Here is a 27,831-nt window from a genome sequence, read left to right as displayed (position 1 = left end):
TAAATTTTTCAGTACTCAGTTTGATGAATTAACAGATGTGGCAAACATTTCTTAGTTCTTATGCTTTGTAAGATATGAATGCAATATGGACAGATCAGTCAAAGAAAATATGTGGTTTTGCAAATCAGTACCTGATCATGCAACAGCACAATGGCTTTTTGATGTTTTTTTATGAAGTTACTAAAAACTGTAACTTAGATTGGACAAAATGTGTTGCAGTATGTTGTGATGGTGCAAAGGTGATAACAGGAAAGAACAGTGGATTTTTGAAAAAATTAAAAGATCATCTTATGCCAAGGGCGGAATGTACGGACTGCTTCCTTCACAGACGTGCTCTTGCCGCAAAAAATATACCCAAAAATCACAAACATATTCTTTGTAAAGCTGTAAAAACAGTTAATTTCATTAAAAGTCAACCATTACCGAGTAAGTTATTTACTAAACTATGTGATGAAATGAGCGAAAAAAAAATCTCTTCCTTTTCATACAGGAGTCGTCAGATAGTTATCGCGGGAGAAAGTGTTAACCCGGTTATTGGAATTGCGAGATGAATTAATGTTATTTTTCCAGGATAAACAAATACCATTCTCAATTTTTTTTACAGAATAATGAGTATGTTGCTGTTGGCTTACATAGCTGACATATTTTGCATTTAAACTTGAATGTGAATTTACAAGGATGTGATAAAAACATTTTATTAATGACAAACAAAGTTCATGCTTTCATTAAGAAGCTTGATATCTGGATTATTCACTTTCAAATCAAAAATTTTGATATGTTTCCACTCACTTCCGATTATATTGAGAAAAATTTGGTGAAGGAGACACTATTACTCACCACAGTTTGGATAGCATGAAGATGCATTTGCGTGAACTAAAAGTTCAGTTGATGGAGTATTTCCCAGAAGATAAAAATGATTTCTCAAAGATTTGGGTACTAAATCCATTTAGTGAAAATATTGTTGCCCTGCCAAGTTACCAGTTGAGATTCACAACCAGCTCATTGAAATGTCTGCCGATAAAACATTTCAATTGCCATTAACATCTGAAGATTTAGATACATTTTGGTTTGTTCATCAAAATGAATATGAAAATTTAGTCACAGAAGCATTGAAAATAATAATTATTATTTTCATTAATAGACAGAACTGATACCAGGAATGAGAAATGGGTAAAGATGTCATAATTGTAGAGACCAAGGAACAATCCAAACAGTAGGTGCACACTTGTTCAACTAACTAGTCAGAAAAATTCAGATAGGACTATAAAATTTAAAAATTTGTAAATTAGTGTTAGGGGCTGCAATGGATTTTTATGACCAAATTCATGTTACCTGGGACTGTAATAAAATCAGAAATTTATTGTAAATCGGGGAATGGTCTTAGAAACCTTGCTCTTCTTATTGGTTAATAATCTTCCTTGAAATCTCAAACCACATTGTTGTTAATCCTTTTTTTGCATGTATTTAAATATAATTATAGTGTCTTAAAAGGACTTCTAAATGCTTACAATTGTAAGCAACTACAATTATTTTTCTATATAATACATCAGTAATTTTTGGGGAAAGTCCAAAAATTTCTAATTAATTTTCACCCATATTCTATTTTATTTTCTATTATTATTTGTATAAAAGAAAGTAATAGTTACATTAAAAATAATAAAGTTCAAGTTTGCAAAATTTTGTCTTAAATTTTAACTTCTATCTCAATTAGACATCAGATATATCATAAAGCATATATGATATATCGTAAAGCATGATACCAAGTATAGTTTTCTTTACAATACCAACCTAAAAAACTGCTACAAAATTTTGATTTTTTGATTAATTTTTTTCTGAAATTTATAATATATTTCAATTTTTCTTAATTATTATTTGTTTTCAGTACAAATTAGAATTTCCACAGATTTACTTAAATATCCCATTGTTTGTGCATCAGTTATTTAAATATTGAGAAAATAATAAAGTAAAACATTAAGATGAAAACAAAACTTAACTGGCACTGTACATGAATCAGGGTGAATCAGAATTAAATAAGCACAATAAAAAGAAGTATTTTATTTTTTAATTGTTAGATGTAATTTTTTTTTAATTATTGGTGGACTGGCGAAGGAGTGCTCTGCAAACTGTATATAGGTCTAGGTCGGTGTAATCTAGGTCGGTCTAATCGTTTACTGATCTAATAAATTTTTCTGTCAGATTACTGTAAAGTACAGATAAAAATTTATCTTGTCTAGTTTTACATTTGTGATTGCTTTTAAAAATTTGTTTTACTTTTCATTTGAGAGGATATTTAGATAAAGGTAAAAAAGATTTTTAACGCCTTAATTTGGTTGATTATAACTCAAAAAATCAGTTAGTTTCATATTTTGAAGCATTCATCGTGGGAGGAGGTTTTAAATGGAGCTCCTGAATGGTAACACATAAATAATAATATAAATAAAATAAACATTAAGGATTAAATTAAATGATAAAAAATGAAATAATGACTTGGTTTATTTGATGAAATAGCCTATTTTGTGGTAGGCTGTTCACTCAAAGAAGGTTTCTATAAGTCCTAAAGATAAAAGCTCATAACAGATGTTGATGTACTAAAGTTAATGTTGGGTAAAGTTAACAAAAAACACACAGCTCGTATTTGCCAAAAGAAATTGGACTTTAATTATGTAAAACAACTGAACTTATGTTAAAGCATAACCTTAAATTAAATGAAATTATGAAATAAACATAACTTAATTTCACATAAGAAATATCAACTGAAATCAGCATATCAGTAATAATAATATTAAAATGAGATTTACAATTATAAACTTAGAAAAACAAAACATCAATAAACATAGTATGACTGGAAAACTATTGCATTACTGACAAATGCTGTAATATTGAAAAATTAGCAGTGAACAAATGTCATTAACTTAGAAAAATAAATTACAGTAAATCTTAATTGGCACTGGCCTTTCCTGATTTATGAACAACAAACTTAGCATTAAATAATTCAAACATGTAATTCTAGTTTAATGTAAAAAAAAGGCCACAACAATATTATAATACAAAAAGAGTTAATTACAATAATCAAATTGAAATAAATAAACATATAAATAGAGTTCCTTTACTAGTAAGCTTTCTTGAAAATATAAAATTACAAAGTCCTAAAACATAACTGCACATCAGGACTAATTTGCTTTAGGTTAATTTAAGAGAAGTATTATGAATACAGTTCATGAGTAGAATTGGATTAATCTTGGCGATTAACAAGTTACAAGATTAAATTATAGACTTAATTACCATAACAACAAATTGCATAATAGAGTACGTAAAATAGGTAAGCCAGCTATCATGAATGCACTTAAGTGAATAAATGGTTTTTTAAACTAAACTTGAAATCGAAAGGCATAAGGTGATGAACAGAATGTTCCACAAATTTTAATGATAAAATAACTGTTTAACGTAATAAATAATGAAAATTGAACTTGCCTGTAGCACACAAATATTAGCAAGAGACGAACTCGTGAGTGAAGGTAAATGAATACATACAGTAATCCTGGGCGTAGTCCGCACTGGTGTATCAGGAATACAGGGGTGAGACGTGGTTTAGAGGTTGAGCAGGATGTGGCGTCTCAAAAATGTAGCAACGAGTTCGGAGAGATTCTGCATCGATGACAATGTAATCAGCAGCTAGAGAAGATTCGGCGTCTATAGAATTGGCAGTTTGTAGTAATTGAACCACTTTCAGCATAGACGTAATATACAGAATTTGAAGATTAAACTTGATAAAGAAACGAGGCAAAAGCAAAACATAGAGATTGGTGAAATAACGAACCACTGATGGGTAGAACTAGAGATAATTTCGACAGAGAAATACCGCACCGTGTATGCGAGTATGAATGCGATGAAGATGTTAGCACAAATTTTGAGAGCGAAAAGTCATAGGCGACTCTACATGGTGAAGGTCTGATCTACTCTGCCGAAAAGAGGGGGAAACCAAGCCTAGGCAGTGGACAGGAGAGAGTGTGTGTAAAAAACAAGAGATGTATGCCTGTATTAGTATGGAAATGAAACAAAAGGGAGTGTATGAGAGCAGCAATAAATTTGCAAGAAAAGAAAACACGCGGTCACTAAAGATGACAGAAATCGCCCGTCTGACTGACACCAGGTCTCGAATAAACCAAACAAATATAAACAAACAGATACACCTAAGACAAGCCCAACTACGCAATATAGTAAAATTTGCCAAGCCTGTAACAAGCAAGATCACCCAACCCTAGCTTTGAATTCATAGGAAATAACTCAACTTTACGCAATAGCGTAAACAGTTAACATAATCAAATAATTCACTTAAATAGTACCACAAAAACAAAATGAATCTTGTAATTTATGAGTTACATGTCTGAAGAATGCTGGAGTGATTTATAAAATTAAAACAATTTATTATAAAATTGTAAAGTACCTTTTCCTTCTGTTTTCAGAAGCATGTAGTTAAAAAAGAAATAATAATGTATTAATTGCATTTTATTACTCAATTACTACAAGGATTTGAGAATTAGTGCATAATAAATAAGATTTGGATTATCTTGTTAACTAGAAATGAAATTTGTTACAGTTTTGCTATCCTTTAATGTTTTAGATTGAGCAGTCGACAGAGTCAAGCCCTACAGTTGCCAGGGCAAATCTGATGGAAGCTATACGTAATGCAGGCGGTTTGGCAAAAGCTAAACTCCGAAATGCTATAGACAGAAAACAAGAAGCTAAACGTATTAAAGAGGTAATTTTCTTTTAATATATAATCTTTATGATATAAATATTTTTTAAATATTAAACAATTTACAGATAACCTGATGGTTGTTCCTAACATTAGCACATGTGCTAGTTCTTATTTTTGTTTCTTTAAAAAAAGTTCCTGTTCTATGAAAGATTTTGATAGATATATACTCAGTTCTTTTGACGCAGTTGATTTCAGTATCCTTATGAGTTTCTAACCCAATTATCATTTTGTGGAACTAATATTAAACTTTTAAATAAAACTAGCTCTGCCCTTTAAGTGATAAATCAATTATTAGTCGGCTGGGTCATCCTGAAGGTATATCAATATTTGGCGATCATTTTTGGTCAGAACATCTGCAAATTTTATAGTATTTCATTCCCAGGCATTACAATTCAAATAAAAGTTTTTTATGAAATTGTGTGCCCAGAAGAGGTAATATCATGTATTTTTTAATTTTTCCCTTACATTGAGTGGTGTGACTAAAGCCTCATTCTTTTACAAAAATATTTTTGTCGTTGGTTCCCACCCTAATCCTTCAATTTTACTTCTATATTTTACCTACACCATTAACCTATTGACTGCCATATACTTTTTGTCAAGCTTTCTGGCTGGACCAAGTTTTTTTATTAAAAGATTTTTCCTTTAAATTCACTATATTATCAATACTATTATTTGTACCATAAATATTAACAAGCATAAATTATAAAAAGAGAAATTAAAAGAAATTAAAATGTGTGATAAAATTATTAACTTTTATCTGTCAAAAATATAATTGTAAGGTAAATTCCAAAGCATGGCACTACACGTACTTCCACATTACAGTCATTCAAATGTATCTTGATTTTCTCTTCTTCATTTCTCCTTTTTTTTGTATTTGAGCAAACAATACACACAATTCCAGCACCTTCATGGATGGCAGAACTACAGATGGAAAATATGTTGATATTAGTTGTAGTGTTGTGTCTAAGTCTTTGAGGTCCTTTTGGTTGATGAATTGGCACATGAAATTTTTATAGTAGCTGATGTATCACTTGTAGCTAGAAGCCAGCAAGGCTTGATTTTTTCCAGTTTTTGTTTTATAAAGAGAAAATGAATTTAGGAGAACAAAATCAAATAAATAGAAAGTTAATTTTTTATACCACTTGATGTATTTTCTCCTACATTTTAGACTGCTAAGAAGCATATCTGTTTTGTCTAAAATCTTCATATTATTATTATTATTATAATATTCATGAATGCAAATTGGCTTTATAAGTGGTACTTTGAATTTCTTGTATTTTTAATCTCAGTACAGCTTTCATTGTGCATTTTGGTCAGCATCCAAACTTCATTTTTGTCCATCCACTTTAGAGCTAACATATTGTTTGTATGGCTTGACTGAATTTCACCCTTTTTCAATTCATCATTTCATTTAGATTTGGCATGTATTTTATTTTCCGGTTTACCATGCCACAAACATTCGTCTGTTACTCTTGAAGCTTATTGGATAGTGTTGGACTAGTGTACCAATTATTCAAAAAGACTGAATACCCTTTACCAAAATGTTTAATAATGTCACACTACTGACCTTGAGATATCAACACCATTATTAATCTGATACTTCAGTACCAGTACCGACGTAAAGGATTTCATCAAGTATATAATCAGTTTCTACATCACAAAGAACAAACAGTTTGATACCAAATCTGCTTCTTTTCTTGGGATTATTTTGTTAAAAGCCTAACCTTCCCTCAAACAAAATTAAACTTTCATCTGTACAGATATTCTGAAAAGGACTAAAATTGTTTTTGAAAGTGTTACAATGTTATCGATGAATGGTCTTATTTTGTGCAATTTATCATTAGGTGTATTTTGTGTTCTTGATAAATGAAACATACTCAACATATTTTTAGATACCTGTTTCCTGCCATTGTTTGTGAAAATATTGATGTTGGAAATCAGATGGTTTGTTGACCGATATTCATTTATTCTAAGTTTATTACTTCCTTGTGCAAAGTAAAGGAAGTATTATGTCACGAAAAATTTCATTTTTCAGATTTCAATGAAAATATCCATTTTGTGACTAGTTTTGGCTGTACATATGTGTTTGATGTCTGTACATGTGTACGTACATACATACATATCTACATATGTACCTCGCAACTCAAAAATGATTAGCCATACAATGTTGAAATTTTGGATTTAGGACTGTTGTAACATCTAGTTGTGCACCTTCCATTTTGATTGCAATCGACTGGACCAGAAGTGTCCAAAAAGGCCCAAAATCCAAAATATTTGGATTTTGGACTATTTTTTAACTGCAATAAGCCCTCATTGAGAGCTTTTCAACAATATTCATAAGTGGTACTTATTTTCATTAGTTCCAGAGTTATAGCCAAATAAAATTGTAATTAATTAAATATTTGAATCTTATAAAGGGAAGGCATATCAGTTCAAATCCAACTTCATCTCCTTCTTTTTTTTTTAATTTAAATATATTGATTTATTAATAATTATTAGCCTCTGATTGTAAAAAAATTGTTACAGTAAATAATAATTCAATAGTAACAATAAAAAAGAAAAAAAAAAAGAAAAAATATCAGAAGTTATTAATGAAATAAAATTTGATGTACTTTCATTTTAAAATAATGTGTGTATGTAATTTAATAGTGTACAAGGAAGTCATGTGGTGTTCATATCAAATTTTTTTTTGTTATCATCATAGTAAGGGCCAAAAAACATACAGTTCTTTATCGGTTAAATTAGTCCGCTGCTTGAGTCTTGATTGTGAAGTTATTGAGATTCAGGTGTATAGCAATAAATTCAAGATTCTAATGGTAACAGTTTTAGAGAAAAGTTTACTTTAGAAGAATTATCAGAAAATCTATTATTCCAGTTTGCAAATTACCAAAATCAAAAAAAAACCAGAGTAAATTTGTTAGTTGACCATTTGAACTCAACAGCACTCTTAGAATATCAGTGATAATATTTTGTTTCTTCATTAGTTTCATTATTTACATACGATTTACGTTACTTACATCACTTTTCTTTTTTTTATGAGGTTGTATTTCTTCATCAGTATCTTACTTTCTTCATTAGTACCTTCACCAACACTAAAAATTAATTCTATATCACTTTCATCTAGTTCTGAATCAGAAGAAAACAAAACAGCTTGAATTCCACTTTCACATCACTTTTCTTTTTTTTATGAGGTTGTATTTCTTCATCAGTATCTTACTTTCTTCATTAGTACCTTCACCAACACTAAAAATTAATTCTATATCACTTTCATCTAGTTCTGAATCAGAAGAAAACAAAACAGCTTGAATTCCACTTTCAGAGCAAAATTTACAGCTAGGACAATTTGATACCATAGGAAACAACTGTAAACACAACACAGTGGTTGTAATATATAAACAGTAACTACCACATAAAACACAGGTTAAAACATCTGTTCACAGTTCACTTCATTTCTTCTTCTAATAAAATATTTTGGACTATGTAACTGTAAAATAATGTTGGCAACACTACAAGTGTGCATTCAAACCATTAGTAAGAAGTACATATATTTATGTGGATGGTACAGTGGGTTTGAAATTGAAATCGTAAATATACAGGTCAAATATGAGAACATCATGCATCCATAGCAGCTTTGACACTTAATAGGTAAGCAATGGAATCTTAGAATTTCTTACTATGCATATTTATTGGCAAAACAATAGTTTTGGAGATAGCCCCACCACCAGCGTAAGAGGTTTAACTAATGGTTCTGTGATTTTTAAGACAAACTAAAAAGGTCCCTGCCATTTTTCACTACCGTGCTTCCTTCTGCATATCAGAAGTATGTCTGCAGAGAATGATGGTCATTACCTAAATTAGTGAATTTTTCTGAAAAACTAAGATTGGTATGGGGAAACAAGAACGTACTTGTTTTTTCACTTTGAGGTCTCTAATTGTTTAATTTTTGTTTGTTTTTGCATAACATTTTTTCAAACGTTTTTTTTTGGATCTGCACTCCAGGAGTTAAAACTCGAAGATATTCTTTTTATATTTTTTCCATCATACCTGAAAAAAGAGGTTCTTATGGGGTGAAAGATCCTCAAATCTGGACATGGTCCATCAAAGATCCTCAGATAAAAAGGTAATCCAAGATTTCTTTCTTGTATTAAGAATTTCAGGAGCCGTCCCTTGCCAATTGTGACCTTTTACTGTAATTTTATTCTTCCTTTCCATCAACTAGCAAAAATGATGTTTTGCTATAATTTTTTACTTTGTTTTTATGTTTTATTTTTGTGTGGAAGAACATTTTTTTAGACTAATCACATTATAAAATAGAAACCTGATTTAACTGAAGATTTTAACAGCCAGATTTTTAAATGTATTTGTATTAAAATTAATGGTTGTATTCAGAAGTATTTTTGATAAGGTTTCCTGCAAATTATTTTAAGGTGTGAATTTTTAAAAATTTGATTGATTTGAGTAACAATGATAGTGATATCTGGGTATAGCATCATTTTATTGTTTTGACGGTTTACATAGTATATGTAATTTATCAGATGTACTATTATCCATGTTAAGTATAGGACAGTATAGAGCATGTACATATCACTCCACCTGGCAACTGTTTTGCTATGTCATCTGTCATACAATCATTTAGTTACTGTGTACATGCAGTAAGCGTAACAGGTCAAAATCCTGTCATTCTATCAATCTATTCATTATTAGGTAGTTTTTATCATTGTTTGCAGAATTTTGTTCTAACAAAGAATTTGCAGAAATTCTTCTAACAAGAGATACAATAAAAATATTTGAAGTACTCGCATATCGTTATTTTAGCTTTGGAATTGATTCTATTAAATGAAACTTTAGCAGTTGCAACAAAATAATATTATATGTACAGCAAGTAAGTAATTTATATTCTCTATGTAAAGCATAATCTTAATAGGGAAGAAGAAATTACGAATAAATAACAAGACATGGCCTTAAAAATAATTTGGCTTTATGGATTTTTCCTTCAATAAACACATAATTCATTTCTTTAAAATTATTTACATTTCTGTTAATAAATCTTTCTCATAAATGGTTTAAACCATTGCACTTAAATTGCACATTTTGTTTAATGTTCATGATTTTCATAAATTTCTTCATTATTTATATGATGTATAGTTGAAAGAGAATTTTCATGTTCTAATACCTTTATTTCTTTTATTTAGAGGTTTCACCATGATAAAAGCTCCAATTCTTGCCTTATCTGAATAAGAAAATTCATTGAAGTTTGGGTATTTTTAACAATGCTATGAAAAATTACTTGTTTGTTAGAATTCAGTATATTACCATACTTGTTAAAATCTTTCTCATACCCACTTTTCTGAGGATTTTGTACTTTCCCTTTTGAAATTACAAATAACCAATCAGTTTTCTATCATTTTTCTGGAACCTTAGAATTTTTTCCACACATATTGGAATAGTTTTTGCTGATTCTGCATGTTATATTATATATTAGCTGGAGACGTTTCATTGTTGGTGCATCTGTGACCCAGTGAATACTCTGACTCCACTAGCTTTGAATTTTCAGTTTCCAAATTTTGTAAATTTCAAATTAACACTGCTTCATTGCTATGTGAATGCAGAGTACATCAGTTGTGGAAAGCGATAAATTACTTTTATCAAATGTTTCCCCAAATGAGCAACAGATACAGAAGTTACAGAAGCAATCAGATACTTCATTTGCCAAAGACCGAGTGTTTCCACTCTTGAATATTTGGACACATTTTTACTCATCAATAAGGATTTAATTTGCTAAAGAACAGTTTCAGAGATTTTATGATGATCATATAAGACAAAAAACCATGTGATTAGGAAAAACTGCTGTCAAAATATCAGTCTTGTCATCATAAAAACATTGTATAATCCCAAATTAATTATTAGTGAGTGTAGCAATCAAATCCCTCAGAAACAGTAAACAAGAATTTTACTAATCAGTCTTGTAGATGCACATAAATCTGATAGCTTTGGTAAAGCTTCTTTCTGCATTGATAAAATTAATCCATCCATAACCACTTTTCAAGACTTTTTTTAGAATTATGACTATATTGTGAGTTCAGGACATAAAAGCCATTGCTGATTGTTTTAACAAAACAATGATTCAAATTTCTTTTCTGGAAAATTATAAAAATTCACCTTTGTAACTATTCAGCTGCTTTTCTTATGATTTTCCTCAATTCTGGAAACGTATATTCAGGAAGTGTATGACTATTATTGAGTTTATGAGAATATTTTAAATCTAAACCAGTATAATTTTTCTCTATTAATAGCTCAAATGTTTGATAGTTATATTCCCATAAAAAAGTTCATTCTCTGAATTCACTAAATAATTCTTAATTTAATTTCTAAATGATTATAATTTAATGGCATGGGATATATCACAAAAAACACATTTTTCCCCCAAGCTGTAGAGATTACCAATGTAAGTCTCTCTCTTATCACTTACAATTATCACTTACCCCATATCAATTACAATTGTCCTAGCTGTAAAACCGGGTTCCTCAATAGGTATAACAATTTTGTACAGTAAGACTTTAATATAGGTGAATCGAAATCAAAAAAACATTGTTTCTACTTACTTATAATTAATTCTCACCACTATCACTTGTAAATTGTTATATAGAACCATAAAAGTTATTATAAAAAGCTGTATTTTTTACATTAATTTTCATCAAATAATAAAACATACCTCTCCCCATCACTGAAAAATATTGCTTTCTTTCATAATTTTTAAATTTGAGTTTTACTACACCAGGTTTACTTGTGAAAATGACTATTATCAATAGTACGATCAGAAGAGGGTTGCATAATCCATATGTTATGTAATCAGGTGTTTTTTTGATAATGCTCAAATCGCTGTGAATTAAATATTATCAGCTTTCCATTCTTAATAATTGCCACTATGTAATACTTCTCACATTTACTGAAAACTTTTCTTAATTTATCAGCCTGTTCCTTTTCTTTGTAAAACTTAGACAATTAATGAAAATAAATTACCTTTTAATAACATGATTTCTGATCACAAAGTCTGCAGCTGTAATTTGAAATCAGTATTTTCTTTTTCAAGGTTAACTATTTATTCGTGTGATTCATTGCAAAAATCAGATGTACCAGAATCTAATGGAAAACTACTAATTTGCTGTTCTTCCACATTATTAAAACTGATGTTCTTTATATTTTCATTACAAATACAATTAAAATTTGCTTTTTAATCTTCCTTTTCATACCTCAAAGCTCTTTCTGATCCTCCAGCATGACATCTTCCTAACATGTCTGAACTAAAAGTCAGAAGTTTAAAGAAGGGCTCTGCTGTTACTTTTAAACATTTTTTAGAGGGATTTTCACAATTCAGCTTTTAGATTACATTTATAATCTGCTTAAAATTTTTTGAACATACAAATTATTTTTAGAGTTAAAAGGACCCTTTTGTTGGCACAATTGGACCCACCTCATGTCAAAGAGGTTTATTGTTTCGAATCAATGTAAAATTGATTCCAAAAGACCACTTTTAGTTTTATTTAAAATACTAAAGCTAATTACTAATAACTTCAGAATATTCAAACCTGTAAACATGTGTTGTGTTAAGGGAGAGTGTGCTTTGAAAACTCTTAGATCTCTTCATTTATTGACTTGCAATTCTTGGAGTAAGAAAAACCCAACTAAATATAGGAAAATTAAAACGACACTGATACAACAACATGTCAGCAACAAAGATGAAAGGAACAAACCTTTAAGATATAAAACATAACAATAGTTTGATAGATTTCACAGGCTGTCTATAGGATAAGTTATACCTGATCAATTAAATGACTGCATATCATGTTATTATCTGACTGATCGATTAAAATATTAAGTGTATTTCTTTTTAATGAACCATCCCCAGTCTGTTATTAAAACGCTATTTAACTTTAATGAAAGTGTTTTCATATACATACATACTCAGTCCCAAATATTTATTACATTTTTTTAAGGTATTATTTTTATTAATAACACTAATAGCAATTACATGTTATGATTGCAAAAACACATACAGTGGATTGATGAACAGAATGTTCAAAATTATATTTAAAGAGCATTACAGAGCATTTAAAAATAATGATTGTATAATTATTATTGTACGTTACTACAGAATGCATTATAAACAATGAACAAGATGTTATAGATATAAAAAATAATATGCATATTTTAGAAGTAAATGATTATCCTACTTATTTAATATGAGCAAAAAATGTTTAGTTTATAAATTTAAAAATTAAATTAGATTCTTGAACCATCAAACTCAGTCATTCGGTAAAATTGACGACTGATATCACATTAGTTATATCAAGGAAAAATTGTCCACTTTCAAACCATGGTAGAAACATATTAACATCTGACAATCCATAAATCACTTTAATAAGTGTATATAAATTTTATTTTAAGGTTATTAAAATAGAATAAATGAATTTTGATTGCTTAATCATTAATATGCTTAATATTTTACTTAAAATCTGCATTGTGAAATAGTTAACCATCATATTGTCATAATATTCTTATCACTTGAATTACTTATTTCTTTTCATCCCATCAGCATGTTTTGCTTAGGAATTAAAAAATGCATTTGAATTATTCAGATAGATGTTTATATTTGTGCAGTTGTATTTATTATAATTCAGATTACCATATGTTAATTTTATTCATCGCTTGTACAGGTAGAAGAAACTATGAGCCATGGTGGAAATTTAATGGCCGACCTCCATGCAAAACTAGCCATGAGAAGAAAAGTAAGTGTTTAAAATCTCATTTAGAGAATGAAGAAAAAAGAAAAGGGTTAATTTAATTTTAGTATTTTTAAAAGGTGAATTACAGTTAGGACGATCAGTAGTAAAGCCTAACAGCACTAAAACATTGGAAAGTAATATTTTATCCCCTATTGCTATAAAGAAAGATGATTGTTAAATAGAGATAATTTATAAAATGTTGTTTAACCATTTTAATATTTGTTAAATGTATAATGTAGATAACGAACTTGCTGTATATACATCTACAACAGCCTGTGCATTGTAAAATTTCTAATAATTTGTATAATTGTTAAATTAAGACATAAGGAATAATTAAAAAAACAATACAAACATCATGTAAAACAAGAGATTATAATTGATAGATCCATATTTAATGAAATCCTAATGCCTATTGCAACATAAGATTTTTCCCTAGAATGAACTCAAATGAAAAAAAGATTTTTTACTATATTTTAGTCTTCTGAAATTTCATTCCTGTTAGCAAAATATCAGTTAAACTAGATAGAAATAACAATCATAAACAATACCTGTTATTACAAACATCAGAATCCAATTCAACCAATGATTCTGGGCTGAAATTAATTTTGCTGTGTAAATAAATAAAAATGATGATGAAAAGTCATTGAATAATTTAAGATTCTTGTTTTCTGATCTTAGCAGAAAAGGTTATCATGTTAATAATGCAAACCTTATTATTAGTTGATTTTCCAGTTACTGTTGTGGATAAGTGCTATTCATGAATATCAAGTGAATTTTAAGTTATATAAAGTAAAGTAATTTGAATATAATATTGAAATCACCTTACCAATCAGTTAGTGTATTCCCTCTAACGTTTTCAGCTATTCAGCCATCTTCAGGAGGATAATTCTTCATATAAATTTAAATTGAGGAATTTCATTGCCATTTTTCTGTGGTTAGGATTTAAATTGAATTTTGTAAACATGGCACTGTTATAATTTACCAACAGTGCCATGTTCACAAAATTCAGTTTAAATGCTAACCACAGAAAAATGGCAATGAAATTCTTCAGTTTAAATTTATTTATTTATGAAGAATTATCCTCCTGAAGATGGCTGAATAGCTGAAAACGTTAGAGGAAATATACTAATTGATTGGTAAGGTGATTTCAATATGATATTTAAATTATAATTTACCAACAGTGCCATATTTACAAAATTCAATTTAAAGTAATTTGCTTTGAAAATATAATTTCATGAAAAAATTGGTTTGAGAATTAATTTTTAAAGAGTAGCTTTTACTAGGGAGAATGTGACATTTTTACAGATATTTTTAATTTCTTGGTTAACAAGTAACTAGTATTACTTTTTATATTATATTATATTATATGAATCTATACTTTTTCTCTCAAGTTAATCCAGTATCACCTACATTTTGTTTCCAGGGAATATCTGGTCAGCGAACAGATGGTGTAGGTGAAACACCAATAGAAAGAATGTTCTTAAATCCAAATGCTTCTTCAAAGGGATCTGAGACTGAAGATGAAGTGGATTGGGATGAATAAATTATTTGTCACAATAAACACAGATGAATTGTTCCTTTCAAATAACAATAACCATGGCCTGAGTTTTACTATTACTCTAAAATGTAGTTTTCATTTTTTAAATTTAATTTTCTTATGAAATGTTCTGATTTTTTAAATTTAATTTATATATGGCTTTCTCAAAATTAATTATGGCTCTTGATCTTCTTTTAATAAAATGAAATAAATTTAAAGGTTTTATGATTTACATTTTTAACCCAGTCAAAGCCACCCATCAAATGAGAACAATTGGACACTTCACCAACTGTAAATGAACAATAATGTATATGAGAAGAAAATGTGACCATACTGACCATCAAATCAATTTAAACCAGTTTTTAAATGACTAATTCGCCTGAAACAATGGATAAACCTGAAAAGCTTATTTATTTTTTCAACTAAATATTTATAATTTAAACATAAAATTTCCTCATTCATTACATTGAATAGAAAATAAATGAAAAAATGAAAAAACATGACTATAAAAAAAGACATTGCTGACAAATATTGCTCTTTAATATTGGATAATTGAAGAGCATGCAGGTGACAATTTTGTATATATCTTTTTTAAAACTTTTTTAAATTTATTTAAACTTATATATATATAACTCCCCTCTCAACACTTCATTCTGAACGACTTGGAAACCTCATCTCATATGCGAGATGCGAGTTATTCAAAAACAACTCATTCATCTAATAGATCTTTTTCAATTTCTTAAAATTTATTTACATATTTTTGACACTCCCGTTAATGACACTATGACACTCCCGTTAATGTAAGGATTCCAATGCGAGATCGGTTGAGCTGTTGAGCTGCTATTGTGGAACAAATATACATACATACACGCTAAATACATTATACTCCTTTTTGGGCAGTCGTGTAAATAAAAGAAAGGAATTATTAGTTAATATTTAGCAATAAAATTGTGGCACAAAGCGGAGCAATGGTGCTGCACCAGGCAGCTGCATACGACCCCCTCCACAACTCTCTCCAGTTAGAAGCAGTCCATTGTCAATTACTTTATGGATTATTTAATTTTATTTCTAAGCATTGATTATTTTTATTTATATTTTATATTTGTATTTTTATTTATTTGTTATTATTTATTAATAAAAGAAAGGGATTATTAGTTAATATTTAGCCATAAAATTTTGGCTTAAAGCGAACCAAAGGTGGTGCGATGCATGGCAGCACACGACTCTCTCCCACTAGAAGCAGTCCATTGTCAATTAATTTACAGATTATTTCATTTCTTACTGTAGATTATTTTTAGTTATTATTTTATATCTGTATTTTTATTATTAATTTTATTCATAAAAAGGATTATTAGTTTTTATTAAGCAGTAAAAAGTACATGCTTACATGATCGAACATACTGCCTGTCAAAAAATAAATGTTTATAAACAAGAAGAAGCAACACCAATAAATAAGAACAAGAAGAAAGAACATGCTTACATGATCGAACATACTGCCCATCAAAAAATCATAAGATTTTTTCTTAAATGTTTATAAACAGTAAATGATAATTATATAATAAATTTTACTTCTGTAATTCATTCATTCAATATTGTATCAGATCTTAAAACACAACTATTTTTTATACAAATAAATCAATACTGAAAATACTATCAATTTAGAATCATATATATGATTTTTTGTGGCCTTTTAGTTATAATTAAACATACATATATCTAGCCCATAGGCTAGATATATCTTTTTTCAAACTTTTTTAAATTTATTTAAACTTATATATATAACTCCCCTCTCAACACTTCATTCTGAACGATTTGGAAACCTCATCTCATATGCGAGATGCGAGTTATTCAAAAACAACTCATTCATCTAATAGATCTTTTTCAATTTCTTAAAATTTATTTACATATTTTTGACACTCCCGTTAATGTAAGGATTCCAATGCGAGGTCGGTTGAGCTGTTGAGCTGCTATTGTGGAACAAATATACATACATACATACATACACGCTAAATACATTATACTCCTTTTTGGAGCTCATAATTTTGTTGAAAATACTAGTAGTAGTATGTTATGAGGAGTGTCATAACACTCCTCATAACGTAAAGATTCCAACGTGGGGGTATACATCTAAAATGGTTTGGCCGTTGTGCTGCAACAGTGGAACAAACATACCTATATACACCCTAAAATTATTACATTCCTTTTTGGACAGTCATGTAAAAATACTTTTATTTATTACTAAGGGCAACCTATCCTGATACCAATCCAACAAAACATGAACGTTAAGATTTTTCACTTTTTAACAAAGTAGTATGAATTACACATTGTCGATTTATTTTTTGTACAAATATACTTCACATTTTACCTTGAATCTCAGTAAGAAGAAAATTATTTTCACTGAAATTGTTTCCTTGATTATTCTTCTTGTAACCATTAATAGTAGATTTAAATCTTGAATATTTATTTTTAAATGTAAATCTCTTTTTGTATGTCAATGAATAAAGAATATTATACATACATATCATTACTGAAAAAGTATTGCTGATTATCAGCAAAAATTAAGATCTTTAGTCAAGTACAATTGGGAAAAAAAAAATAAAACATTAAATCTAACTTCAGCTCTAAAGTGTGCAACTTTAAAAATTGATTTTGAAAATTCAGTTGATCGGATGCAAAAGAGAACTTATGATAATAGTCCATCACTTCAATAATACTGGGAGATCCTAATCCACCACCATGAAAGTTTATTTTTCATTGAATTAGTAGCTCATGTTGTAAATTGTTTATTACCTCATTTGATAAATTTAGGAAAACATTATTATTAACCTTAAAATGTCTTACCAGAACCAAGTTTTAAAGAACTAGTTTAATTAGCTATAAGCATCTAATTGATTTAGTTATAATATATTATGTTAGGAAGTGAATACGTTTATCTTTTTCATTATCAAATTAACATTAATAATTAATATTAATTTTTCACTGCAGACCAAACAGGTTTATCTAACTTCTTTGATTGAAAACTGCCATCAGGAATGCTCTCAACAAGATTTTTCAGCTTTTATGCACTGTTTTTAATTGTTTAAATTTATTTTATAAAAATTTCATGAAAGGTGTACGTAACATGAAAGAGTTGTACTTCAGGCATTGTGTCTAGACAGTTTTAATATTTTTTTTTCAATTTTAGTTTGAATAATATTGTTTGTTAACAATGGTTTCATTTTGTAATAGAACCATCGAATAGTACTATATGGGAAACTGGTTCCCATTTGTTATATCTAATTGGTAACTGGTTATATCTTAATATTTTAATTGTTGATTGATTGTATGAAATACTCCTCTCCTACAAAAGCGACATTCAAAATCTGTCTAATGGTAAAATGATCACTTAGGTAAACACATCTCATATGAGGTTAAATGATAGACTAATATTTGTGTTCATGTTACCTACACAGGATGCTATGCATTTATCACCTGAGCGGGGGTTCTATATGGTGTTATCTGAATGATGAACCATATTGACAAAATTTAGATATTAGGGTCAGGATAGCGATGTTACTGTCACCGTTATTACCACTCGATAACACTGTTTTAGTGTGTGAATTTAATTATGTACAGAATAAACCTTCTAGTTGAAAGAAACTGCCTTCAGTTATAACCTAACAGTATAATTAAATTTGATGACAAATATATCGCTCTATTGAACCGTTCCTCAGCAGGTACAAGATTTATTAGATACTAGACTCGACTTATTTAAATAGGTATTTATTTTGTTAGATGATGATAGTAAAATGCTGTAATAGAAACAACTACAGGTAGTGTAAATTATTACATTAAAAGAGTTTAAGCATCTGACAAATATAAGTTGTATTAACACAAAATAGGCAAATTTTCTATAACATGATTGAACAATGAAAAAGGTACAAAATGAATTTCACAAAATCATATTAAAAGGATAATAAATATATTAAGGTACAAAATATAACTGAAAAGATAGACTCGAAGTAGCACTTTCAATAATGATGTCTGAAATGCAATATAACTTTGTATAGGGTAATAAATACATACAATAGTTATACACTTGAGAGTTTTATAAAAATTGCCTCGGTTAGCATTCTATATTTAAAGATTTTAAATTATAATATCTAATGAAAAAAATTTAAAATATGTATTAACGGAATTAATTTTTGATTTAAGATGAAGGAGTACGAAATTTTCAACGATTTCAAATGTCAGAATGAACCTCAAAAAAGTTATAAAAAATCCTACTGAAAAGAGAAAATGCTATTGCAATGGGTAGAGAAGCTTCCAGAAAGAAGAAAGAGAGATAAAATGAAGAAAGAAGAATTTAAAAGAAACAACAAAGGAATTCTTTCTATAAAAGGACCAACAGAAATGTGTAGAAGGTGCAGACAATGAAAATTATCACGCTTGAACAATCAAAAGGATGGGTCAGGTACTGGTACTGAAGGTCACAGGATATAAATACTGCTAGGGACCAATGGAGCAGCAGTTCTAACATATGCTTACCCGGCATGGGGGGCAGTGTTGAGCTCCTCGCTTCAAAAGAAGATCGAGGCCGTCCAAAACATCGCGTTGCGGACGATCTTTGGAGCTCCGTGGTTCGTCAGGAACGCCACTCTCCGATCTGATGCGAGATTTCAATCCGTGTCCGAGGTGGGGGTGGCGCAGGCTGTTCGGGAGAGCGGCTGTGTCCGAACACAGTCATCTTCGGGACATCTGCCGAGAGGACCCAACTCCGACAGTTGTAAGGAAGCGGCCTCACGCCGTACTGGACGAACCACCGTGATGGTGCGGTGCGGTAGCCGAAAATCGACAAACCAGGCTTAGGGGCCTCCATATCGCATGAGCCATAAACGGAATAGTGCGTCAGACGCGTTTCCGGGGTCGCGAGTTATATAGTTTGAAGACGTCAAACACGGTAAGTCGCGCATAAAACAAAAACGCGGTCTAAATTTAAAAAAACTTACAGTAAGACAAAATATCCCAGCAATTGCGACTCCTCCGGAAAAGGGGACGCATTGCTCCCTCCTTATAGCTAGTGCCCCGTTGTGGCGTATTCCTGCTAGCCTATTAAATAGTTAGCACCGAAAGGACTTCAGTGGACGGTCTGAAGGGGAATTACGTCGGGAGGACAGGCTTTATAAGCCTAGCCTTCCGCGGTCGGCCCATGAAATGGGTTCGATAACGCTGGTTTAACAACGGATTGGAATGCAATTAAATCCGTCTTAAATTCACTAAAATAATAATAGACAAAACTTGAAAAATTAGATCCGAGATTAAAAAATAACCCTTTTAAAAACAAGCCCGATTAGAATGATCCAGCAGCAAGGGACTCTGTCCAGGTTCTGCGATAAAGTAGGGAGTAATAGACTCCTGCCAACTTTGCATTCCCGGAGCAACAGCTTTTCCAAGTTTGAGTTCATTGCAGTGTGTGATAAAAGTGATTACTGTCTGCGTTTGGTAAAAAACAAGTGAAGAGTGCATCACATGTATCTCCTTTTGGACAGTGTTTGAATACAAGAATCTGTTTGGTAACTTATTTATGAAGAAGAGTGAAAGAGTCAGTATTCATTCATAAAGTCATAAAGTGTAGCATAGTTCTTTCATCAACAGTAAAAGTGAATAATATACTTGCAGAAAGTGAATTGTAGATTTTTCTATCGTTATCATACAGTTAATTTAATATTAGTTTCTATTGGTTATTATAAAATTTTTTGTAAATGGAAACTGTATTCTGATATTTATAGTTTATTAAATTAATTTTGTTTTTAATTTGAATTTCTATGTTATATACAGCCAATTCCTAATTATCCATGATAATCAGGAAGAGGATAATCCAAAATCATGGTTTAACTTTAATGAATTGTGAACTGTGAGCCTCTATCACTGTGTTACCTAGGTTTGAACTGAATAATTCAAATCAATAATTAAAAAAGAATAGAATTAAGTTTACATTAAATAAAATAAAATAGTATTAAAAAAAAGTCTGTTTAATAATAGCGGGCTTCCCATGGGAACTGCGTGTCAGGCTAAACTGGTGAGCTGATGGAAGCCTCGCACCTTGTGCAAGGCTTGACACAATCTACAAACAAGGTGTCCCTGGGGTGCTGTTTTGGGAGGTTGAAGGGGTGCTCTTATAATATATCTGCAAACAATTGTCCGATTTTCAATATTTAAACGGGGTATTTGTTAGGTTGAAGGCTAACTTTTACATGCATCAAGTACACTCTCGATCTAACAGATCACGTATATTCGAAAACGTTGTTATATCTTCGTAACCAATCTTCTAATTATAGTACTTCAATCTTCTATAATAACAGTACGACTATAAGTAATGCTCTCAGCAGCGGATTGAAGATCGAGCCCATTATTGTCAAATTTGATGCTTTATGGGAACAGGTCAAAGTGGAACAGCGTATAGAGCCAATAATATGCTAGGATATGACGGTACATAAACTACAAGGGACTACTGTAGATCTGAGCATTCACATCATTGCCAAAGGCTAGGCCTACTTGCACTGAGTCGTGTGAGACAATTGTAGAGTTTAGCCATTAATTGTTTGGATCCCAGAAAATTACTGTATGATCCGCACGATAAAAAGTCTCTCGAGGAGCTCAGTCGCTTGAGAAATTTGTAAGTTTAGATTGGTGTATGCCAGTTACATAAATTGAAATGTTTAGTTTCCTCATTCATTTAGCTCAGTAGGCCTACATTGAAAATGTTACATCCATAAGTTTTCAAATTGTGGATTTTTCTTGATTATCACTAAAAATTATTAAATAACAAAAACAGATATAAAAATTAAAAAACAGGACTGCCAAATAAATAAATAAATTGAACTCAAAAAAAAAAGAAAACAAGTGGAAATAAAGGATTAAAAATCGTTATGCAGTATTTTAATTAAATTAAATGTATGACCAACCAACTTTCAGACAGTTCTGATTTGTTTAAATATATTTTTCATGTTGTAGAAACAGCAACCATTTAAGGATGTGTAATGATTAAGTTCTCACCAGGTGATAAAAACATTTTGACCTCAACGAAAATATTTAAATGCAGTCGTGGAGGGGTGCGCGATATTAGGTATTTATCATAAGAAAGCTACCTATTGTAATGGGTACCATGATTCGACTAACGGTAAATTTCGACATATCTTCGAGATTCACACCCCCTAGACCTCAAAACCACCATCAGCTCAAAAGTTTATATATATATTTCACTTTCTTATGGACACGATAACTGACGTAATTTTGCCGCCAATCACTTTCAAATTGATCCTAAAAATAACTCGACAAAAAATCTCGCTCGAGTTCGTTAACGGCCAAAATCGGAACATCGGGGTGGAAATGGGGTAGCTTTTTCGAAAAATACAAAATATTGCTATAACTTTCTTATTAAGTAAAATATCAAATTCGTTTGAAGTTCCTACTATTCTTTGGATAAGGGCCTAAACCTTAACTAAAGTAAAGTTTTTTGATATCACCTTGGCCCAGGGGATGGAAAAAATAGGGTTTTGAAAACAACAAAAAGTATACCTCCTTTAATAAGCACAGTATCGAATCTGTTTAAAATGGTCGTTCGTTAGTCCTCTAAACATTACCTAAAACTTTTTGTCTTTTTTAATTTTTGATATGAGCAACCCTTACTGCAAGAGATGACCAAAATGTTATTGGAATTGTAAGATGGGGCTTGTCATATGCTAAACACGTGAAAACTTTTTTCTCATGCAACCGTTGTCGTATTGAGTAAATTTGAAGTTTTTCTTAACTTTAAGGTGAAAATTTTTTTATCCCCTACTTAGCACCGATGAAATCTACCTCTCCCGGCGCGCCGGGAGAGATTTTTTATTATTGTAATATGGTATTCATTTTTCTCAGCTAATTTTTTAATATCTGATATTAAAACATTACTACCAAAATATCTTTTCAGAGCTAACCATACCATCTCAATCGGGATGGTAAGGTGGAAGTCGCAGAACTTAAACACTTAGCCCATGTTTGTTTAATAGTTCATCAAAATGGTACTTTATTTGTTTGGATTTCTGTGATTTAATTATATGGTGTATAAGATTGAGAGTTTGGAATCAATGGTTTGTTGTAGTCCCTCTGTACGCGGATGTGTCATATTCTCCAATTAGATGTGTTTGTTTTGTTCTGTATTTTGCAGTTTTGCACTGGAGTGAGGGGTCGAATTGTGGCGTCCCCGGTGCTCGGTATATTTGTTGTGTTCACCGAACATGTTTGGATATTGAACTGAGAGATTGATAAGATTGCGACAGTAGAAGCCGTGTGGAAGATGTTGAGTTTACGAGAGTCGTGTTACGGATCCGTTCTCCGCAATTTATTCAGCGGTTATAGCGACGATAGAGAAAAACAGTTTCTTAGTTTAACTCCGTTGTACGGCCGAGATAATGCAGTATTTGGAAGGCGAGGTTTGTTTGCAACTCGTTTTTGGGTTTCGAACGATCAAAAAATGACTATTTCAGACAGTGAGCGTGTTGCATAATTTTGACAATATACTCTGCACACCGGTCGTTCGATATAAATACTTTATAGATTTTTCCAGCGGTTGCGTACAAAATTTAAGGTAACTGACCGACGGTTATTGGTTGGAGTTCGAGATTTGTAATGTAAAATCATCATTCGCCATGGGTGAAATTTAAAATCCTCCATTTGAACCCACCTTGTTCGGACTTAGGTTTCTTTCATTTTTAAATACTCTTTACATATTTATATTTTATTATTATCGTTTAAATGTTGGAGCTTTAATGTATTTAATAGGATTTTTAAATTTAAATATCTTCGGCTTCGGTCGGATATTTACAGTACACTCGGCTCCTTTCGGATGCACTCGACTCCTGACAGTTCACATGACTCCTTTCGGATATATTCGGCTCCTGACGAAGCAGCGGAGTAGTATAGAAACCTCAACTTCTGCTTGAATTTCCCCCCACCACTTTTAAGCAGTAATCGAGTAAATTATTCAATACATTAAAGAAGATTCCCCCACCACAACCTTACATACTGCGGTGATCTCCCCACCGCCTCCACTTTACAGTAGTATGTAAGTAAATTATACAATACATTAAAGAAGATTCTTTCTAGTTAAATTTTCTCCACAAAAGCGTGTATTAAGCACAATTCTGTATTACAAAAAATAAAAATAGATAGATAAAAAAAAATAATTAAAAATTTCATGAAATAAACAAATTATGAAGGTGTTTTATTACTTTGCCGCATAACGGTGAGAAAGCCACTATATTTTCATATATTAATTAACAATACGCGATTGTATTTGGTTTAAAATTCTCTTCAACCTCAATATCAATTTTCAAATCAATAACACCCATTTTTATCGATTCATCTTGTCGTGAACAATCAATCAAGGGATATTTGTTTTTATAATCTGAAAACGTATATGGTGAATCGGTCAATTTATAATAAGATTGTTTAAACTCGACAAACATCTTGTACTACAACATTCGACCCCCCTCTAAATCCTCGTATGGATAAAACAGTTGAATTTATGAATACTTTTATATTTTTAACGTTACACGAATCAAATTCTGACGCATTCTTTGTAGGTTTATTTAATCTATCGGTTTGAAACCCTACAATAACGTATCTAGGTTTATCTAATTGTGATGATGTTTTTACATTCAAAATCATAGATTTTGTCTGTGGGACTGTTGGAGTCTGATGAATTTCCCAGCTTCTAAATGGGATACGCAATTCGTCATTTTTTTCTCTCAATTTGGCCAATTCCAACTGATATTGACTCGATACCTTTAAATATGGTACAAGCCATGCAACATCTGTTATCTCTAGTCTAAATTTATGATCTAAAACTGTACTGCGTTCACATCATCACTAGTACGTTTCAATAATAATTCTTGTTTGTTGTTTATAATTATTTTTTTATTATCTTCAGCAAAACCCAATAACATTGATAGGGGTATGTATAAAGTAAACGCTCCATCATCGTGGTAAAAATTTTATTTTCACCATTAACCCACCCGGCTTGTTCCAACAATAGAATCGAATTATTTGTTATTGAAATCACATTTTTCATAATAGAGGTCACACCTACGTTTTTCATGCTGGCCACCTCTTGCCCGTTTATTTTATAAACTATCTCATCAAATAAAAAAGCGCCAGAAAAATTAACTATATATAATTAACTGTATGTCTTGTTCAGTTCCAGCCAGTCACCTACAAATGGTAATCCCATTCAGTAACAGTTCCAGTTCATAATTTAATTATAATAAACATTTAAAAATATATAAGTAATTAATTTAATATTTCAAGTATATTAAACATTCAAAGGCATTTTCAAATATAATAAAGAACTGATAATAACATCAACTTGTAACTTTAATTATTTAAGAATCAGCGTCGAACTTCACCTGTTCGTACACACGTATTTCCGTTCCGACGATTCTGCATACGATCTACTGGAGTTAGACATTCTTACAAATGGTTAGACCTGTTAAGCGAGTTGATCAACGAATGCAATACGAAACACTGTACTATAGGCATGAAACCAAAAGACGTAAATAAAAAGAACAAGCAACACTAGTACTGTACAGAATAAACGCCAAAACCGACAGGCCGGCTCCCACCAAACCACTGAAATTCAAATTCGGCGATCACGTACGCATAAACATGTGTTTGATAAAGGATACCTGCCCCCTTTATCAAACACATTGAACCATGTTCAAAACCGCACCATTCTTTTATGATAACCTTGTATATTATATTTATTAAGAGTAATGTTGCATGTTTTAATGTTTAAATTAAACTAACAATACCATAAGAAAACGGTAATACATAATAAAAATAGCTGTTGAACTTATCAACTGAAAATAAGAATTTTATATACGAGGATTTTTTTTTTCAAGGTCCGATCGGTCACGAAATTAAAACCACAGTGAAAATAAAAATAAAAATTATTTGTAACAAGTACTTACATAGTTACGCTATTTCTCTACATAGTCGCCACTCCGATTTAGACGTTTGTCGTAGCGTGGTACCAACTTTCCAATACCCTCGTCATAGAACGGAGCCGCCTGTGTTTTCAGCCATGTTTCTACGCTGGTCTGCTGCTCGATGTCTGTGCCAAAATGTTGTCCTCCTAGCCAGCGTTTCATGTGAAAAAAGAGGTGAAAATCGGATGGAGTCCGGGCTGTATGGTAGGTGATCAAACACTTCCCAACGAAAACGCTGCAGGAGCTTCTTTGTTACAGCTGCAGTGTGCGGCCGAGCATTATCATGCAGAAAGACAATGCCTGATGACAACATCCCTCTCTCCTCTCCGCTTATTCTGAATTGCCCTTCGTAGACGTTGAAGAATCACGCAGTATGAGGCTGCAGTGATGGTCGTGCCACGTTCCATGAATTCCACCAAGAGAACTCCATTCCGGTCCCAGAACACAGTAGCCATACACTTTCTGTTTGAGAAGGTTCGTTTGAACTTCTTTGGTTTACTGGGAGATGAGAATGCATCCACTATTTGGATTGTTCTTTTGTTTCTTCAGTTTCGAAATGGACCCATGTCTCGTCCCGTGACAATTTTGTTCAAAAAATCGTCTCCTTCATTGTGGTAGCGCTGGAGAAACATTATGGAGGCGTCCATTCTCATTGTTAGTGATGGTCGGACGGCATCTTGGGAACCCATCTCGCACACAGTTTGCGGTACTGAAGTCTCTCTCACAATGGTGTAGAGAGCTGACCTTGAAATTTCAGGAAACGAATCACTCAATCGAGAAATCGTGAAACGACGATTTTCTCGAATTGCCTCATCCACTAGCTCAACGAGATCATCGGTTGACACTCGCTTCCTTCCCTGACCGCCTGCATCATGAACATCTGTACGTTCTGCTTTAAAGATCCTGCACCATTGTCGCTCATTGAAGTTTCACCGTACACATTACTTATTCGTCGATGAATTTCAGCTGCATTATATCCCTCAGCCTGAATAAATCGAATTACCGCACGCACTTCACACTTGGCGGGAGATGTTATTGTTGTAGACATGTTTACGTGCTAGCTGCGTGTTCAGAACTAAACGAAATAACGCGGCGTTATTGAAGGCCATACTAGAGACGCTGCGCAACACATATGCGCAAAGGTTCATCCGATTTTTGCGCGGGTTTTTATCGCGACCGATCGGACCTTGAAAAAAATAACCCTCGTACTTTTATGTAGAAGAAGAGAGACAGTTAAATTGTTTACTTTAAATAAGGAGGAAACAAAACATGGGACTGAACACAACTGTCCATCAAAAATCCTAAGTTTTTTTCTTTTATAATATTGGAATGAGGTACTACATGAAATAATATAAATATTCTTAGTAATCTCAATAAGTTTTGTATAACAATACAATTGTAAGCATGCATTATACAATAATAAGATAGATAAATATAGATAGGTAAATATAATCTATGATGTATGTTAACATAAATAACAATCAATGGTTACAGCTAATAACATGAATAAAAAATCAATAAACAAAATCAATAAACTTGTAACAACAATTATAATTATATATTTTACAATATAAAATGAATATTAAAGAAGTATACATATATCAGTTATAGTTGAATTATTGAATCTATACATAGTTTCAAATTATATTCACACTGGTTTGTATTTAAAATAATGAGTAATAATAAATTATAATGATACAGCTGAAATATATATTAAGTTGCTTTATCAACCATATTTTTCTT

General features: G+C 31.0%; 1 protein-coding gene across 5 annotated transcripts in view; it reads left to right on the top strand.

Moving 5' to 3' along the window:
• Positions 1 to 15,297, top strand: part of wash (WASH complex subunit washout) — a 46,304-nt gene extending 31,007 nt beyond the window's left edge. For all 5 annotated transcript variants that reach the window (XM_075363050.1, XM_075363049.1, XM_075363052.1 and 2 more), the window contains 3 exons: positions 4,622 to 4,759; positions 13,474 to 13,545; positions 14,966 to 15,297. In XM_075363050.1, the coding sequence (XP_075219165.1) occupies positions 4,622 to 4,759; positions 13,474 to 13,545; positions 14,966 to 15,085 (330 nt within the window). In that variant the 3' untranslated portion in view covers positions 15,086 to 15,297. The remainder of the gene's footprint in view (positions 1 to 4,621; positions 4,760 to 13,473; positions 13,546 to 14,965) is intronic.
• The last annotated feature ends 12,534 nt before the right edge of the window (positions 15,298 to 27,831 follow it).

Source organism: Lycorma delicatula, chromosome 4, assembly GCF_047948215.1.
Source record: "Lycorma delicatula isolate Av1 chromosome 4, ASM4794821v1, whole genome shotgun sequence".
In the NCBI taxonomy this organism is placed as follows: Eukaryota; Metazoa; Arthropoda; class Insecta; order Hemiptera; family Fulgoridae; genus Lycorma; species Lycorma delicatula.
This window is presented reverse-complemented; position numbering and strand designations above follow the sequence as displayed.